Source organism: Anopheles darlingi, chromosome 2, assembly GCF_943734745.1.
Source record: "Anopheles darlingi chromosome 2, idAnoDarlMG_H_01, whole genome shotgun sequence".
In the NCBI taxonomy this organism is placed as follows: domain Eukaryota; kingdom Metazoa; phylum Arthropoda; class Insecta; order Diptera; family Culicidae; genus Anopheles; species Anopheles darlingi.
The window spans coordinates 71,971,057-71,990,704 of record NC_064874.1 but is presented as its reverse complement, the minus strand read 5'-3'; the positions used below and the strand labels follow the sequence as shown (position 1 = coordinate 71,990,704).

Here is a 19,648-nt window from a genome sequence, read left to right as displayed (position 1 = left end):
TTGCCATTCTTCTAAACAACGGTGCAAGCTTGTTTGACATTTGTAATGCCTGCTTTGTGTAGGGGATGCAGCATTTCCATTGTTTACTAATGGCGTCTCATCGGAGTTTGTTGCAGACTTCAAAGCAAAAGTCTTGTTGTCAGCAGTTTAAATAAATGAGTTCAACTAAATGTGTCTTTAACAACAACAATCCCAAGAGGTTTTTAATTCAATTCCACAAAACCAACCGAGCGGTAGCAACGCTTTAATAGCCGTTGCGTCTTTGCTTTCTTGTTGAAATTAATTTGAATCAAGGAAACCACCAAAGACACCTTCGCTCCGTTTTTGCAATGGTAGGCATTGCGTACGCCCATCGCCCCATAATATCATAAGAAATAAGATAATAACCAGAGCCTACCGTGCCCGTGCCACGGGCATCTTTGCGCCGCGATCAACCACCCATCCTCGATTAGTATGCTGATGCTGCCACCATCCCCCCTAGGTGGGGGGGGCAAGGGATGTGTGCCAAGAGGCATCGGTGTAAAACAATTGAATTTTATTGTGTTTTCGCTTATGAGCAACGGTGCTGCTACTGCTGGTGGTTGTGGTGCTGCTTCTGCTTCTGTTTCTTCGATTCTTCGACGCCAGATAGAGCCACTTTCGTAATAATTATCATAATTTGATACACTTGCCGAAAGCGCTGTTTCCCTCCCCAAGGGAAAGCAGGGGAGCAGGGGGGTGGTGTAATGTATGCCTTCCTGTCTGTACGGCGCATAATTGCCGGTTTCGTGGCTGCTACATTAGCGGAACGACCGGACCGGGCGCGTTAATACATAAATTAGCGGACGAAATTGAGTTTTTCCTTCCTTCCGGCACTCTGTTTTCCTTTCTTTTTTTTTTTGCTGCTGCGAGTAAAGCAGAACTTCAACCGCCATCTTGGCTAAAGCGCGCCAATTCAATTAGTAGGCGATGACAATTTGTTTTCCGATTATCCCGAGCGTCACAGCCAACTAAGAGGGGAGAGGATTTAACAACCAAACAAGATCGAAGCAAAACTCGTACCAACATTCGGAGGAAAATTCATCGCTTTCCACTAAAAGAGATTCGATTCGATTCGAAATTTCGGAAGAGAACGAACGACCAGCAGGAGGAGAAGGAGGACTTTGATACCAAACGGACGAACAAAGCAAACAGTAGACAAAAGGGAAGTTTAGTTTTCGTCACACAACCGTTCGTAGTTTTATTACAAAAAAAGTAGTAGTTTCCACAATCCACTGCAAGCGTTCTTCTGCGGAACGCACACGCACACACACACAACACTTGTAACAAGTGCTGCTGCCGTCGCCGCTGCACGAACACTCACAGCACTTTAGCTAATCATCAGTATTTCGGGAGTAATTCAGTCTTCCATCTCTGCGGCAGCCTCGAAGTCGCTCGATCGCTTACCGTATCCACCGTAAGCGTGAGCCTTCGGTGCCTCGTATCCGTGAGCCTTCGGTGCCTCGTAACCATGGCCCTTGGGTGCCTCGTATCCGTGAGCCTTGGGTGCCTCGTATCCGTGAGCCTTCGGTGCCTCGTATCCGTGAGCCTTCGGTGCCTCGTATCCTCCGTGGTGAGCTGGAGCCGGAGCGTGGTGGTAGGCGGGCGCTGGGGCGTGATGGTAAGCCGGGGCCGGAGCATGGTGGTAAGCTGGGGCAGCATGGCCGTACTCCTTCTTGGCGTGTCCACCGTGCACTGGATGGCACGGAACGTGGGCGACGTGCGGTGCGCAACCGACCAGCAGGTTAGCGCCACACTTGACGTGCGGGGCGTGCGCCGCGTAATGGTGAGCGACCGGGGCGGCCGGGTACGCTGGCTTGCCGTAACCGTCGGCCATGCACACTCCCACCAAAGCACTGACGGCGAAGATTGCGACGAGGAACTTCATGATGCAAAGAAGAAGAAGTTGCTGGAGGTTGCTGTACTAGTCGATCGGAAGGCTAAGGACAAACTGCACTTTACTCACCGGAATGGGCGACTATTTATACTGCGTGGTCGTGTCGGTTTCAAGCCCCACAACCCCCCATGCCACAACACCCTTCCCCTAGCACGCGGTTGCATCCATCAAAACAAATGCGCCTTCGGAACAGCTGACCAAGTTTGACCTGATTTTCCAACCACCTGCCGGCGTGTGTGTGTGTGTTGTGGCTGCAGTTGCAATGCCGGAACACATTGTTGCCGACGCAGCGCAACGCAAATCGACCAACACCGAGGGTCGAGCCGGCCAAGTGTTGCCAACTTCATAAACGAAAACGTTGCTTAATGACCGACATTTGTTTTTTCCCTTTTTTTCCCGCGACCCGACCCGACGTTCCTCGTTCCAGGTGGCCAGAACCAAGCAAGCAAACAAGTCAGCCAGCCAGCCAGAGTGGCACTATCGAACGATTCCGGAACAAATTGCAAAACCCTCTGGACTGGCCAGCCAGCCAGCCAGCTCCCGTTGTTCGGGCTAATGAGCTCCATCGTCTCTGACAATCTCATTAACCGGCCCCGAAACGCGGTGTCACGTAACGCACCGCGCCGCGCACCGTTCGCGGATCTTCGTGGATCTCATTCTTCCGCATTCTTCTTCGCGCCCACAAAGAGGTGGAGGGGGAGGACGGGGCATCTCTATTACATTTTCCACCCCTCCCCCCCTTCCTTTGATTCTCGCACTAATTTCCCGGAACCATCCCGGATGGAATTGATCAACCGAAGGCTGGCGCTCCCCCCGTTGGTGCTAAAACTGCTGACTGAGCTGGTGCTGAGTTGGTGATCCCGGCTTCTACCGCTCACTTGTCATGAAACGCTAACGAACAGCTCGACGGGAAGATAATTGTGATTAAATTGGTTCAGTTACCGAGGCCCTTTTGGTCACGAGACGTGAGACAATGCGAACGATGCTGAGTCAGCCGGCAGGAGAGCATAATTAGCGCGTAAATCAAGGAAAAATCGCTGGCAATCTTCGTGATCGCATGAAAGAGCTCTACCATAGTGTGGCCTCTCTCTCTCTCTCTCTCGAGTCACTGTCAGAAAAATGAGGAAAATGATTTCCATCGTCTCCCCGGGGGACGAGTAGTCAGCAGTTGGTAATGTGGTATTTACTCGATCGTTATTCACCTGACTGCTCGGTAGTTAATTGTGATGATGGGTGCTTTGATTCGCTTTTAGTTTTGCTGTTTGCTGATCTCCTTGGGATCGGTGCGATTAATAATGAAGAGTTCTAATGATATGAAGTGCAAGTGGGTCGATTAGAAAACGTTGCTATTATATGAAAGCCTTTCCGTGTACGCTTTAAGGGGGGGGCTTGAATGCTTATCCTTTCAAGAGTACTGTGTAAAATTGTGGGATCAATCGAAGCGAAACTGACAAAGATATTGATTTTGGAACTTACACCTTTCATACAAGGCGCCTTTCTAGATTGGATGCCATGAACGTATTTTTCATCAAATCTTCCCCAAAATAGAACCAAATATTCTTGACAAGTTGTAGCTTTATATGGCATACACTTGAAAAAATAAGTTGAATGGTTTCTTCACGAAAAATCGTCACAACATGTAAGCGATGTGACGCATTTAAAGAGTGAAATTTGATTGTCTATCTATCCGTGTTTGACCAACACTTGAGACTTTATTGTGCTCTCCATTTCTATCTTCAAATACTATAAAATAGCTAAATCCTGATAGTAATCCATTTTCCTTCGAAGAACAGCCACTTGGTGCTTGAGCTCAACGGTGCTAGAGAACTCAACCCCGCCCCATCTAAACAGCCCACATCCGTAACTCCGTAAAAGCATTTGTAATTACGAAAGTAAAGTCGCCCGAAGTTGGCGATGGTTACGTTTGAGAGCATCATTCTAAATTGCTCCACATTCCAAATTTCATCTCCCACCCCCCGGAGTCGGCTGCTAGAGCTAGAGGCACTTTAGACGAATTGAAGCGGACCAATTGAAACAGAGCTTATTGAAACCCTCCACCCTCCGGGTTGGCCCAGCCTTTTTCCACTCCGATAGAAAACCGATATCCTACTCCGCATCCTCCGTCGGAGCACGTGTGGATCGCTCGGAAACTCCCGTCCGTTCCGTTCGTCCTTGTGTGTGCTTCCGAGCATATCGCTGCGCGCTGAAAGCTAATCGTTCGGCTCCTTCTCGTTGCCACAATTATTACGCTTCACTCGCATCTCGGCTCAGATCAAATGGACCTGTGCGCCATTTCCTGCGATTACGCTTGATTGGGTTGCGAACTTGCGAAGTGAAACTATGTGTCCATGGTTTACCAGGGACAGCGGCCAATCCGGTGAAAGGGATTCTAAAAGCTTTCTGTTGATTTACATTGTCAATGTAGAGGGTGCTAGACTGAGAGATAGAGAGTTAGCGAAAGAGACTCTTTCAAGGAGACTCTTTTCACGAAGTGCAATTACAGCGCACGGAGCGCACGGGCTATTCACATTCCAGGGGGACAAAACACAATTTAGGTTAGATGTTTGTTAGAGGACCAAAACTCTATGCGTTGATCACAGTGATGTCAATCTTATTACAGCTTATTGGTGATGCGGTACAAATAGCCTGATAGACACCGACGCTGCACCTTGCTGGTAATTGGCCAGACTCCCGAAATGCAATTAGGACTCGCTGACACTGCACCGTATCCCATCGAATGGACCACAAACACGCGTGTTTGCGAGCCTACGAGCTGCACTAATTACATGCGGCGGCATGCAACGTAATTGGGAAAGCGGAAAATTTGAAAATTGCCTACAACTCACCACACACACACCACCGATGCCGCCAGATGACAGCACGCACCACCATCACCATCACCACAGCCAGCGCCAGTGAGCGTTTGTGAGTAAAAACCATGAAAATTAATTGAAAATTAAACTTCTTCCCACCAACAGCGAGGCGGCTGTAAATACAATTACGGTCAGCGGTTCGCAACGATTCGGTCGAAACAACCAGCGACGAGAGAGGGGGCACTATAGATGGTGACCAAATCAAACCAAAAATGCGATCAAAAGCAGCCAGTGAGTGAGCTGGCTGGCGAATCGGGAATGTTGCTGGCCGCTGGCCTGGCCTGTTCGACTATAAAATGCATAATTTGCTTCCAGAGTATTCCAGATTTGTTTCTTTTCGTCGTCGATGCGCGTTCGAGGTCGCAATTAGTCGCAGCAAAGGTCTGGTGCCGGTAGCTACCAAGGAGGAGAGGGGAGGCCTCGTAAAACAATGGCATCGTTAACGGAAACGAGGCCGGAAAAGCCGGAAGCAAATATCCAGCGATTCCTGCCCAGAGGTGCTGGTGGTGGTCGTTGACTTTCCTTCCTTGGAATGACTTTCGCATCCCCAGCCCGCGGCACGATGATTGAATTGAGTGGGTGGACACCCCCGGGACGGGGGGTGTTACTGTTAGGAGAACGTCCGCAGGCTCTGTGTGTGTGTGTGTTGCGACGTTTGGAAATTAGTTCGATCCCAGGTCACTAGCCCAACCGGAACCATCCTTGTCGATATACGAAGATCCGAGAAGGAGGAGAAGGAGAAGGACACCGTTGCGCAAACACTGCAGAGCTTGCGGTCAATCGTCTTCATCGTCGTCGTCGTCGTCGTCTCCGGCGTCGTCATTGTGCCAGGCCATCTGGCAAATGGTGGCGTGGCCCCGTGCGGTTCACCATTCTCTTATCTACGATAATGGCGACGGTTATTGTTATGACTAGCGCACTGCTGCTGCTGCTGCTGCTGCCGGTGATTCGCCACCGTGGTGCGGTTCAGCATCGTGATTAGAGTGATAAACATAAACAGAATTATGTCTCGAGTGCCTGAGAGGGTGGTTGTGGGGGGTAGTGGAATAGTGAATCCCGGTCGGTAAAGCAACCGGAATCGCCTGAAGTGGTCATCGAAGTGTGTCTGATGGAAATCGATGAGCGTTACAGTGGTCGGTGCTCGGTACGGGCTCGGAACATACATTACCTTGGAATCACACGATATAGCTGGTTGACATCGGGTCAAATCGTAATATTGTAGCAATGTTTTCACTTTGCGAGTTCATTTGGTCCCCTTCAACCAGCTGTAGCTCTGTGATTGAAATCATCCCCGAACCCGGACGTGCTCTCGGTGTGCGCGTGTGCTGCTCGGGCAGAGTGCAGACAGTGTGTAGCGTGATAGTGTGTTGGTGTATAAAATATTTTTGTTAAATCAGTGCCAACTCCGATTGAAAGTTCCTCTAAAATGTGTATGGTGTTTGCATTGTAATGTATTTAAATACACTATTTTGTTAAAACATTACTAAAACATGTGAGTGCGGTGTTTTGAACCATTAGCTGGTGAACTGTGGAATGTGTTGTAATGTGATTATCAGAGAAAGTGATAAATAAATGAAGTAATTATCTAATAACCTCATTGAAACAACAAGCGTTTCCAAGAAATAAAATTAGTTAGAATACTTTAAAATGCTGCTACCCTAGCATTAGAGCATTATTTATCCTAATCCTGGTTATACTGGTTAGCTTAAGGTAAATCAAAATCATTTAAAATATTGCTTACCTTCAAACCTAAAATGAGAACAGGAAATCAATTCCTGAGAAACTACGCTGCTAAACTGCACATTTCGCGGTCTACATCTTGGATTCGTGCTACGTGATAGGAGATATAAATATCGATGAGATTTGTTATGATTAGATTCTTTTTATTATTTTAATTGAAATAAATGAATTGTTTTCTTTTAAATCAGCAAGATTTAAAAAAAAAACGTGAAGATACACGCTGATAGCGTCAATGTTTTGCAAATTATATCTATTATCGCAGGATTGATCGAATAGTGTTGATGTTACGATGCGTATCGATTTTCAAAACGTTAGTTTTGAAATTTTAAGCTAAAGTTATGAAATGTACTGAGCAATTTTGCGTATGATTTGTGGAAAATAATGTATCTCTATTAATTTTGCTACAAAAACATAAAAAATCTTACATCAGTTTTTAAAGGTTAGACATTTGGTAAAACATAATCCAAAGCAATATCACAACAAAAAGAAGAGCATCGGCCACCGTGTGGTGTGGAAAAAACGAAACTTAAATTCCGTGCTGGTGGTTTCCATTCTTTCCAACAATTTCAGCGTTTTCCCAGAAAAGAGGCTCAAGCGTCATACGCAGAGATTCACCGAACAGTAGCACCACCGGCAGCAAACTCCGGGCATCAAATCATCAAATTTGGGCATCATATTAGCGAAGGATCATCAGACGAATGTTGGCGGGCCGTGGGATTAGTTTGGTTGCCACAGAGAGACCGAACAGATTTCCGCACCTTCTGCCCTGTCCAAAAAACAATACCCAAATCCATCGTCGCCTCCATTTTCCTTCCTTCCGCCCCTCCGTGGGGGTGGAAAATAAATCCCTTCACATCACCACCACCACCACCACCATCGAGCCACATCGTAAAGCCCGCCCGTCCGTCTCGGGAGCATAAAATGAAAATTGAATTAAGTGTAGCTCCCCGTAAGGAATCCCTTCAAATTAAAAGATACACATGAGCCGCTTCCACCGTCGGCCTCTTTACGAAACGACCGTACCGCACCGCTCTTGCCTTTTGCGTTCAGATCACAAGATCCAGGCAAATACCGGTGGATCATATCAATTCCTTTCTTCCGCTTAAGCCTCACTCACTACACGTCGAGTTCGCCTTCTCAGCGGAAACCATGGTGTGCGTTCAACCCACTCTTGATGCGAACATCGCGAAGAAGATGTTTGTTTTGAATGGTCTCGAGCGCTGGAGTTCAAGCTTCAATTTGATTTGTTTTAGTAGAATTGGAAGAGGTTCCGTTCTTCCTCCCACGAGAGAGCTTTCCAGTCCGATGATGATTTGCGGCAGAAATTTGAAGTACACTCAGCAATCGTCGCCAATTCTTTCGGTGCGTGTGCGTTAGTTTAAGGCGCCCATTCGTAAGAATGTTTGCATTGGGACTGCGCATTGATCTCCTGCATATATTAATATGCTTTGAAACAAATTCAAGAGCAGCATATTGAAGTCACATACTAGTTATAATTAAATGGAACAGAAATTCCGATGAAAGTTGAAAACACTTCTACCGTTATCGCTTTGAAAAACTTTTGCTATGTTAAAATCAAATACAACCAAGCACATACATACTAAGCTAGTTCAGCTCGTAATTGCAGTGTCATGTGTAAATGCAACAATGAGAGCTATGGAATGTTCAGTGAAACCATAAAAACAACTGAAAACCCTTTGATAACTACGCATATGCTCAAGTGCCTCAACATAACGACTCCGTCGAACATGATTTCCGTGCGCGAACGCGCGACACAGGCAGCGACATTATTTGCGGCTGAAAAACATTTCGCCCATGTGGGTTATTAGCGAAACCAACGTGAGGACCAACGTTTCTAATGACATCCTCTTCTACCATCAAGCCTGACATAAAACGATGGAATGACTCAAACAAAGGAGATGATGCGGCGAAGCAGAAGGTGGAATCGGGGCCGTCAACGAGTTTAAATGAAAACAATATTATGGCTCTCTCGAGAGAGAAGAGTTTTGCCAGACATTTTCATCATCAACGGGTTTTCACAGTGCGCACTCGCACGTGAAGCACTGCACGTGAATCATTTTGTTGGATTGTAATACTCTGCATGATGATTATGAACTGGCGTACTTCATGGAAGTACTTGTTTTTCGCTTACACTTAAGCTAACTAATTTTTATCAGCATACGGTGTGTGCTGGGAATATACAAAATATTTTGAATGAATCAACGACAATGAACGACCCTCCTGAATAGCTCCTGAGGAGCAAGCGAGCGATGATCCAAAGAATGATGATTTGCTACCAATGAAAACGGCAGACAGCGTGCATAAGCGTGAGACAGCGCTTGAATGATTTGAACTCGAACAAATAACGCACACACGTCCGACAGACGGGCACGGCACCCATTTGCTGACATTCCGTGTCGATCTGGAGTGGCCCCTACCTCGAGGCGACCCCATCATTGATAGATCACCCTTCTTCCTGACGTGCGCCACAAATGGGCTGGAGTGCCTTCGTCACTTCGTTTTCCTTCGAGAGATGCGTACATCTGCTTCGTCTTTCCTTCCTCTGTTCCGCTATTCACAATCGAAACATATCGTGGATTGGGGAAATGTGAAAAATGCTTTTCCTGAATGCCAATGCGATGTGCGCGCACACACACACGACGTTCGCTGCTATCCGCCCCGGGCGGATCCGGCGAAAAAAAGGGGGAGGGGGGGGACCGTAAATGTGATTATTTACTCGTAATCCAAAAATCATCCATCTATGACAGTGAAACGTGAATGGAATTTAGTTTTGTCCGTTCCGATGGCATAATTGGAAACCGCGCATCGGCATTCATGCCACTTGCGGCGGTGGCCAAACGCGAGTCACGAGTTGCTGCTGCCGTCCAAGGGTTGGTCGGTTTCCGTCTCTACCAGCCGAGGCATCCTGCCAATTGTTGTGCGGTTGCCGGTTCGACGAGTACACCGCTGTCCTCCTCGCTGGCTAGTCACTCCTCTGCGATGTTCAAACATTCAGAGGAACTTTTGTCACTTTTATTAAACGTAATATTCACGTTCCATCGCCACGAACCACGAACGGCAAACATGGGAGTTAACTTTTTTCGCTCCAGCAGCCAAAAGGTGACAATCGACGTCGAAATGGCACAAATCGGCGGTAAGGTCGGGCGGGTAGGTAAGGTGTAAACAACCGCAACGGCGTGGATTCGACAGAAATGGCTCGATCCCAAAAAGGCTCGGAAGTGAAAGAAGTATTCCGATCCGAGAATGTTCTGTTTGCATAATCAAGTGAGTGCCCTCCGCGGATGTTCGGCCACGGTACGTCATGTAAACAGCTGCCGCCGCCGCCGCCGTCAATGGCAGGGAGCCATATTTTTGCCACAATGATTCATTAGTTGATTGGAATTCCGCGCTGGTACTCGGTGTGTCACACATCAGGTTCGATGCTTTTATGGTAATATTGATTTGTTTTTTTAATTGGATTTTTTGTTAGATAAAAACATCTAAAATTGTTCGTAAACTATTAGCATTCGGTTTACAAAATACATAAAAAGATCATTTCTACAAAATTTCATCACAATTCATCTTGGATTCCACATTTTATGTGTCTATTGTAGGTTATGAGGCTCTTATGTCCCTTAAACACCTTCAATCCATGTATGTAAACAGTGCTCTCGAGCTAGAAACAAAAAAAGTAACCATGACTACGACTGCTTCGCGTGATAATTGCCATTACCAAAGGAAGCACCTTAAAACGCTTCCTCGGAAGCATTAGTCAACGGAACATCTCATTCGATGAACTGGTAACTTCCGGTGGTTGCTTTCGGTGTCATGATATCACGTCTCGTTGGCGATTCCGAAAAAGAAGCTGTACATTGAGATTCCGTTTCTGGTAAATTGTCAGCATTAAACAAGCTTACTCCCTCGTTTCATTGTTTCGAATTTTGCATTGCTTTGTTGCAAGCAGCTGACAAAAGGAGACTTTTAGCGAACGAGGACAATGTTTGAAGCTAGGAAGATCCAGTAGGATTAGGCAGCGATGGTACCAGGTTGTGCTGCGTAGGTTGTGCGGCAGAAGCTGCTTGTCTGCAACATGATAATGAAGATAATTAAGCTATAGAGACTTCTAATAATTGTTTTTAATTTGCTATTTGGTATCAACAGCGGAACTCTAAGAATTGTTCATTCAGTTCATTTTTAGTCAATGTAACGTCGTTAAAATCTTATGTGAATATTGAGTTATGCTCTTAATATTTATATTCCTCTAATCGTTTTCATTATCTTTACCCAATTTAGTTGAAAAATGTTTTCTATAAGCACATCAGAAAAAAGTATTGTAATAATGCTTGTAGATTATAACAAATGCCATCACTATTATGTGTTTGGAGTTGAATAATGGTCTCTAGAGCTTATTTGCTGCTACGTACCTTTAAAATAGTCTGTGTGTTTCTGGAAGTTAGAGAAAACAATCAGTCAGTTGTTGCGCTGGGATGCGAATTTCCACCTCACTGCTTATACTCTACTCCAACATGATGTTATTCCCAAAGATTATGCATATTATGTGCTATTCCCCTATATTCAGCTCGACTACAGCTCTGAAAAGAATGCCCTCCCAACGGCACCATTCGCAAGAAACCAAACACCTGTACGCGGAGAAATTCAAGCGAACATTACCTTCTCCACGTATTCGTGTGTGGCCTTAGTTGGTTCAACTAGCGACCCATTTTCCTCGGGGTTTTCCTTTTTGTATAATCTCTTTTCAACGAACATCTCCAAGGAATATTGTGTATATATTTTAGAGAAAGAGAGCGCACTTGTTCCAACCATCTCCATCCTGTACTAGCTCCCATCACCACACACACACACGCACACGGTACGCGCTTTCAATTGTCTTCGAAAACCCATTTCAAACCTTTTGCGCCACCGGATGCGAGGAACAGCAGCAGGGCTGTTGGGCGTTGCTGCTGCTGCTGCTGGTGCGCCGTGTGATTGTTTTCCTTCGTTCCGCCGTTCCCGAAGCAAATACACTTTCTCCTGTGGGACCTGTGAGCGGTGGTGAGCCAAGGGGGGGGGGGGGGGGGGGGGGGGTACTGGAATTCATGCCTTTTCCCCCATTTTCCCGGTGGACTGGGTGCGCGCCGCAGCCTCGGCATCCAACATGTGGCTCGTGACAGGTCTCGGTCTCGGGCTTTTTGGGGTGGAAAAGTGCTAGTCAGGCTAGGGCTAGGGCCCGGTGAGGCTGGGAAAGTATGCGTACCGCATTGGCTGGAAGAGGGCGGTTCACTTTAAGCGGCGAGTGTATAGGTAAGACACAGCCTCCCAGGCACAGCCGGCAGTAAATGTTTCCCTCGAAATCTGTCCTACCATCGAGTGTGAGTTAAGTGAATTGAAGTAAACCCATACACACACACACAGTGGAGGCACTGGTAAAGGAGTGGGAAAGTGGGAGTATGTTGGGCAGGAAAACGAAATTCCTGCCACATTCCTTCGCTGCACACTCCGACATCGCTGCGTCGCTAACGAGCTCAAGGGTGTCCGCTCCATCGAGGAATGAAGTGAAATGGATGTATGTATGCGAGAGAAGGAATTCCATTTCCAGTGTTTGAGTTATTGGCAAAAAAAGTGGAGCATGTAAGCCTCGAACTCTGTTTGGAGTTACCGCGGGAACCATTTTGTTCTCCCCCTTATCCCAAAAACCAATAGCTTGTCAAGGTCAATTCAAATCAAGTTGATGTACATTCGAGCAACATGACACCGATGACAATAGAATCCTTTAACCTTGTCTATGCACAAAGATACACGATGTTGCTCAACCCAATGAGGACAAATTTCGTTTCTACTAGTCATTTATACTCGTGTGGTTGTGTATGTACCAAACCAAATTAATTATTGCCCTTGAGTGTTAGAAGTAATTGTTATTGAACTTTTCATTAGGATCATCAACTCAGATCATCAAACTATTAATCACCCTCTGACAGACTTCTGAGTGCATGAGTGGAAACGAAAACATAAAACAAAACGATTTATCTTACACACGTTAAACACACTAAAGCCACTAATGAATCAAATGCAGTTCATCGCCTTTACAGCATGATTAGCAGTAACAAGGGTAGTGCAAGGGCGGCCACCATTATTACTTTAGCGCTTCTGAGAATATCGGTAGATCGGAATATTGATCGGAACGCAATAAATCATACTGGAGCACTTTCGAGCCAAAAGAAAAAACAACCCCAAATGGCTGGATAACAATCAAATCGCGCAAAAAAGTCCCGACGAGCTCGACCAGATCAATAACAAATGCCCTTGGTTGATGCCGCCGCCACCGCCGCACCCGTGTGTGCCTCTGCCCACCGGAGAGCCGTATCAGCCGTATCACAGTTCCATTCGAATCGGACGGAAAACGAGGAAATCGAATATAGATGTGATGAAAATCGTTATTAAATTTTATCGCAATTTGATTTACGGATAAACGGATGTACGGAACTGGGTGGTCAGGGGAGGGGGAAGGAGCGCAACGCAACGGTGGAATTGATGTGAAAATCGGCCAATCGGCGAAGCACCGGAGTGCGATGGTGCCACGGTGGAAACGATTACATCGGAGGTTCCATTTCTTACGTGAAGTCGTGACTGCGGGAGGGGTGGCTGATGGCGCATGGGAATGAAACATTAATGAGCATCAACGCGCACACACGTACTATACACCAAGCAATGGTATAGACCACCAGGGATCGAGATGAAAATATATATATTCGGCGCGATGCAATATGGCAATATGCAAGTTTGAGATTTAAATTAATTTATGTAGCCGATGGGGAGCGGATGACTTGGTCGATCGCAATCACTGCATTCCGATACCTGGCTTCTTCCCGGTTCCAGCTAGTGCTGGACTAATTCCCCGACCAAAAAAGGGGGGCCAAAGAAACCCTCTGGGGCATTATTAACATCGGAGTTATCCAACCGGAAAGGACGGCGGAAACCATAACAGAAGTGGCATTTGGTGGAAATTAATTCAAATTTATTAATTTTACCTCATCGCTAGCTACTCTGTGGTCATGGTTGGCTCTGGGCTGGTGGCGTTGGCGACGACTGCTGCGACTGCTGACCTCTTCCGTTTTTTGCTTTAGGCAAAGGGCCCTAGCCTAGGCAAAATTGATGGTAATCATCGCCATAATCGTTAGCATAATCGGTATGGCAATTTTGAAATGTTCATTTGACTGGTACTTACAGCGTGGGTAGTGAGCGTCCACGAAAGAATCCTGGAGAAATTAACAAATAGATCCCCCTCCTGAGCCGAGAGTTAATTGTTCAGGTTTATCTTTCACTCAAGGAATGTAAAGTCATCTTAACGATCATTGCGTTAGCGTCAAGGGAAGTGGGAAGAACATTTGTTTTGCACTGCGACTGTAACGTTTGTTTCTGCAATTAAATTGTCTTTTGTGTAACAGTGGATAAAGGGTAATTGAAGTTATGATTACTGCGTTGTCGTTATAATTAACCTAGAATGTAATCGATGTAGAACGATTTAGAAGCTGCTATTGCGCAACACGGTTGAGACCGCTGGCTACTGTAACGGTCAAAATATATTTAAATGTTAACTGAATATGGCTGATCCTCGGATAATGGAGTAGCATCGCCAAAGATTAGGTTTTTACATACAAAATTTAAAGTACCGAGGATTAACTAAACCTATAATTGTAAAAGTTGTGTTAGAGAACTGCTTGTGATTGTTTTATTTGTTGGCGTATAATATTCATGTTGGAGTGTTAAATTAATTGCCATTGGTATTCGTTCTACATTATTTTGTTTCAAAATTCTATTGCTTTTGTGGCACTCGATGAATCAAAAAGTTGAATCGAAATAAAATTTTCATCGAATATTTTCCGCACTTATTAAAGTTTATTAAAAATTCTATGAGACTAGCTGACAAATACTTTTAGCAACAAACACACACTCTAAAGGAGCACATACTGAATCATGATTCCCGCATTCGATGCCACCATAAATGTTCTCCTACGTTCAGCGCCGACAGTCAACAGCGTTACTGATGGGCAACATTAAGCATACGCTCCATCATCTGATTGTAGCAGTAAAGCACTTATCAGGGCCATCAGGGTAGATTTAACATCAACAAGAGACACATTAGCAGAGGACACAGACACACACAGAAACACACACGTGTCGAACCATGTGTTTAATGTGTTTTCCTGCCAGATCTTGGGCGGCATCCCTCTGTTCGATCATCAACATCACACCTCGGGGGAGTGGTGGAGGCCTTGCTGTGCGAATGCTTTATGCTGATGCTTTTCGCTCTCATTTCAACTATTTTTCATGGAATCTTGAAGCGAGAAATTCGCAACAACAAAAAAAAACCGGCACTCTAGAGCCAGTCAGTCAGAGGCCGAAACCGAATAACCGACGAAACAACGGTTGGACAGCGGACCCCTCGTCAGAATTTATGTGTCACCGGAGAGCTGCCATTTGAATATCACGTCGCGTCGCGTCACATCGCGTGGCGTGCGTGAGCCACTTACGGAATCCCTCGACACTCCCCTGGTACGGCCATTCGATTTTCCAGATGAAGGACGTGATTTATCGAAGAGGAAGCGGCGTCGGTCTCCAGCACGGTTCAGTTTGTCCCATCGCAGTACCGTTCGACGGTGCGCAATAGGTTTCGGTCGCGATTTGTGCGATTTTTTTTGCAGCTTTTATTTCGATTCGATTGCTATCGCCACCTCCTTTACTACTCCCTCGACGGCTTGGGAGCGCTCAACTCCGTGCTCAATTGTGCACCGAAGTGCACTTACCGGTCACACGCACACCCTTCAATCGGTCACATCCTGGTCACGGTATGACACGGCGGTTACGATTGCACGTAGCATCGGGGGTTGGGCGTTGGGTATTGTATTGATTTGATTTGTGACAGCATCGCTACACTGTGACGATTTTGCTCGAAACCGTGTTCGGTGGCGTTCAGGTCATTGAATCACGGAATAGTCGCGATCGGAATACTCGGCCCCAACTGACTCAGCAACGAATGTTGCAATTAGTGTCCGTGCGTTGGACCCACAGACTAGGTCCTCCACATAAACATAAACAGCTTTAACGGTCTGTATAGACGGTAGACCGCGTAGATTCAAATGGAACTCGCTCGAAATTGTTACTAAATTTTCACCAAGACAATAACTCCTATAATAACAGGTGAATCTGCAGCGGAGTGGCCAAATGGGAAAAACAAAAAGGGCATCCTCCTCCTGGCACCCTCCTGGCGCTCTCGAGTGGATATCCTGGGTACGAGTGCAGCCCGCAGCCCCCTCTCGAATCCCTCTCGATGGGCCAATTGTCTGCCTTCTAATGCTTTGAAAATGGTTATGTGGCTAGCATACCTAAAAGCACTTCAACTCCACAACCACGCTCACTTCCAGGCTTCCCGGAAGCCATTTCCGCTTTCACAGCAGAAAGGAGACCACAACGAGTACTGTTGTGCTGATGCTGCTGCTGCTGCTGCTGCTGTGTGTGTGTGTTGGGTGAATAGTTGTAGTAGTTTCATTAATTGCCTGAAACTGCGCAAAAATACATCCTCCTACCATAGAGGATGCTCGGTGACGAGGCTCCGGGTTTTCCACAGGCCAGGCGACCTTACAGCGGAAGCCCGAACCATTCCGTCACGTTTCTCTTTGAAAAGGCAACGGGGAGGATGCGGAGAGGATGAACAAAAACTATCATCGGAACACTGGACTGGCCGGGCCTGACCTGGCGCTCTCCGGAATGCTAACCAACCGTACAATTGTCCTGGAAAAAAGGGCCGGAAAAAGGTAACTTTGCTGCTTCACTGTCCCTCGCACCCCGGCCACACGCCACACGGAAACGGTGGATTTTGTGTCCACGTGCGAGAGTAATCCAGCCTCGTTAGCAGGCGCCTTTTAGTCATGGAGACGATTTGCTGGCCCTTTTTTTTTTTTGGGTTTCATATATCATTAGTATTATTATTTTTGCTCCTTCTGCTGGCTGTAGTATTCAACTGTTCTAAATAATTTATTCATACATTCGCACGCCCGACACTCTTACCGGTGATCCGGTGCGGTTGGCCCGTTTTTTTTTGTTTTTGGGGATTTATTTTCATAAATGGTAGGCCATTTGCAGCAGTCTGGATCGATTAATGGAATGACGGTCTAAGCAACCGAACTGACCGGTCACTCTGGTTGCTTCGATTGATTGGTTTTGAGTGCTGAAGGAACGTATTCAGGTTTTGGGCGACTAAACTCCACCTCGTTGATACAGTTTAAATTTTCGGTTGTTTTCGGTGTTTCGTTGATTGTTTCCTTTATCTTAGCATGCCTTTTTTTGTTTTAAAATGGACTCTTTGAAGTGTTTGTTTTCAAGGTACAAGTAAACATTGCAATTGCTTAGTTATTTAGTTCAAATAATATTTTGCTACTACGTTATTTTGAAAACATCCTTTAAAATTTACTATAACTTTCCTTTATTAGTTACACATTTGTTAAATGTTTTTTTAAACTCTATTCAAATACAATACATGTGTCATCACATATTACCTTTTGTTTTCGAATGATTTTGTTCCATTTCAATTAAAATTTCATGTAAAATAACATTCCTTTCATTGCCGCTACTAATTTCATGTTGCACTTTAACTTCTCACTCAAAAAACATCGACTAGATTACAAAATTAAAACCTGAATTTTAAGAGCTACTAGCACATGTAAGGAAGCACTCTTCGTTTGTCTATGTTTTCCAAAACATGTTGTAATTTATAGTAAATTATTGATGATTGCTTGCAAATTAGTATTGCTATCAATGGGAAATGATCGGAAGCACAACTTTGAAACCTGAAAAGACCTATTTCCATAGATAAAGAGCCCCTTGAAGTTACCCAAATGCACAACAAAAAAGGAACAAAACTTTTGTGCTGCTTCCCAACATAGAGCCCAACCTCCAGAGCCGCACCCTTTTCTGGCATGTTGATGCAATTATACAATCATCGCTGCTCCCACCCCCCCGAAACCCTTTTCTGACTTAACAGAGCAGCAGACTGACAGAGCCGGTGGTCCTCTTGGGATAGTTTGATAATTTTAATTGCGATAATGAATTCTCGGCCGCGTACCAGCACATCGTATCAACGGAACGGTTAGCCCAAGGTTTTCTCGTAACCCCTTACACCGGAAGAGCAACCGGCGAGGGGGGAGGGGGAGGCTATTTTCTGACCAACGGGCTTCCTTCTGTTCGTACCATCGAGAGGGCCACGGTCTCGCTGCATCATCCTACACAGTGACCCCGGAACAGGTTCAACAAAGAGCGGTTCCACCCACACGATTCCCCCGCCTCCTCTCACCGTTTCATGGCGTGCATGTAATTTACTTTTGTAAAATTATTTTAATAATCCGATTTAAAACGGATTACCGAGTATGCTCGTACGTGACTGGTTGCAATTACCGGATTGCGCACCGGACCGCGTGGTAGGTGCGGGCGGGCGGGCGGGCGGTGGACCAGGCGCCTGCCAAATGCTAGCCAGCGCATGTTGCCGAACAACGGAAAGATTTAGTTCCGGGGTTTATTTATCGCAGCAAAGGGAGAGCATGGCGTTAGCATCACTTTTGGTGGCTTGGCAACGATTAGCAACCCCGGAGTGTGACCGGAGCATGAGTGTGTGTGCGTGGCTTTAGGGAAAAATCAAATAATAATTTCTCAGTAAGCTGTGCTTAGAGAAAAGTTTTTGCGGGAAAATATGCAATGCTAGATCATTTGCAATTTTATTTTTGCTTCACATTTCATTATTGCATTATTCTGGGGGAATTTTGCTCATTTCTCAACTTTGTTACCCCCCGAAAAACGCAAATGGCAACCAAAATAACACCTGCAGGGGCTGTTAACTCACGTTTAACGGCATAAAACAACGAACCGGCGGCCTGGCCGTAAACCGCCGGATGAGCTGCCAATTTTAAGTTCCCATTAAAGCCACGCCGCACACAGCACCACATCATTATGATGGCTTACGTCCTAAATCATCACTCGTCGCGTCGGTGCGTCGCATGCCTCTGTTTCTGATTTATATGCTCGCATGCTCGCACCCTGGCATGCGATGAAGAAGAGACTCTTCTTGGCCAAAAACCGATACAGCGGGACCGAAAGATCCATGTGTAGAGCGATGCGTTTGACACATTACTGAAAATTCATTTCCCAATTCCCAGTGGGCGCCACATACATACTTCCGGCCCCAAAAGAGTCGAAAAGCCGGGATGTCGTTGGCGGGCTCGTTTCGTCCTACGTTCACACACACACACACCATGTGCTGGTGACGGTATTACGTCTGGCTTGGTCCCTGGCTTAATGTTGCACAAATGGTGTTTGCCATAATTCTGCTGGAAACAATAAACCATTGTCGTTATCATACACGAGCACACGAGAGTGCTGCCACACACACACACACGCACATACGCACGTATGCAGATCATCTCATCGCTGTGAATATAAAAAAAAAAATTGCGAAATGAAGAAAAGCTGTGAAAACAATCCCCATTTGGCTCGTGAGTCACATCAAAGTCACCTTCAATTCGATTTCGCCACCAAACCAATATGAAGTTGGTGACAAAAGTTTGACTCTCACTGTACCAGCCTCACTGGTATTGCTCTGATACCCGGGGAGCCTCGATGTGTCTCGAGTCGAGAACTCTCGAAGTCTCGAAGAAGGAAAAGAAATGAAACTTCACAGCCTACCAAGACAATCAGGGCGGCTTATGGTTTGGCGCATTTGAACTGTGCGTTGCCGGGGAGCTATGCAGGGCTGCCATTTCATTCCATTCCATTCCATCGGAAATGTAGAAATTTATGTTTCAATTTATGCTTCAACAGGATTTTCGGTTGCATATGTTTCTACACCATTACGTACGTACGTACGTTCGTTGCGCTGCAATGGGCTGCAGTGCTGCTGCTGCTGCTGCGAACGACGCTGTTTGCGTCCTGGTATTCATGCCCAGGAAGACACACACATAGGGCATGGGTTTTGAGGTAGTGCGGGCTGCAGCCAAGGGGCCCCTTGTGGAGAGTGGAGAACAATAAATTTCCCAGCTCGAAGGATGAATGATTCATTATTGGAGCACGTTCCACGTGC

The 19,648-nt window shown here is 46.1% G+C and overlaps 1 protein-coding gene across 1 annotated transcript in view; it reads right to left on the bottom strand.

The window, feature by feature from the left end:
- Window positions 1–1,204: 1,204 nt before the first annotated feature.
- LOC125959510 (uncharacterized) overlaps window positions 1,205–19,648 on the bottom strand; it is a 31,792-nt gene continuing 13,348 nt past the window's right edge. Inside the window, exons 2-4 of the mRNA XM_049692335.1 lie at window positions 11,589–11,615; window positions 9,188–9,252; window positions 1,205–1,942 (exon numbers count right to left, since the gene is read on the bottom strand). Coding sequence (XP_049548292.1) covers window positions 1,379–1,942; window positions 9,188–9,252; window positions 11,589–11,615 — 656 coding nt within the window. The 3' untranslated portion in view covers window positions 1,205–1,378. The remainder of the gene's footprint in view (window positions 1,943–9,187; window positions 9,253–11,588; window positions 11,616–19,648) is intronic.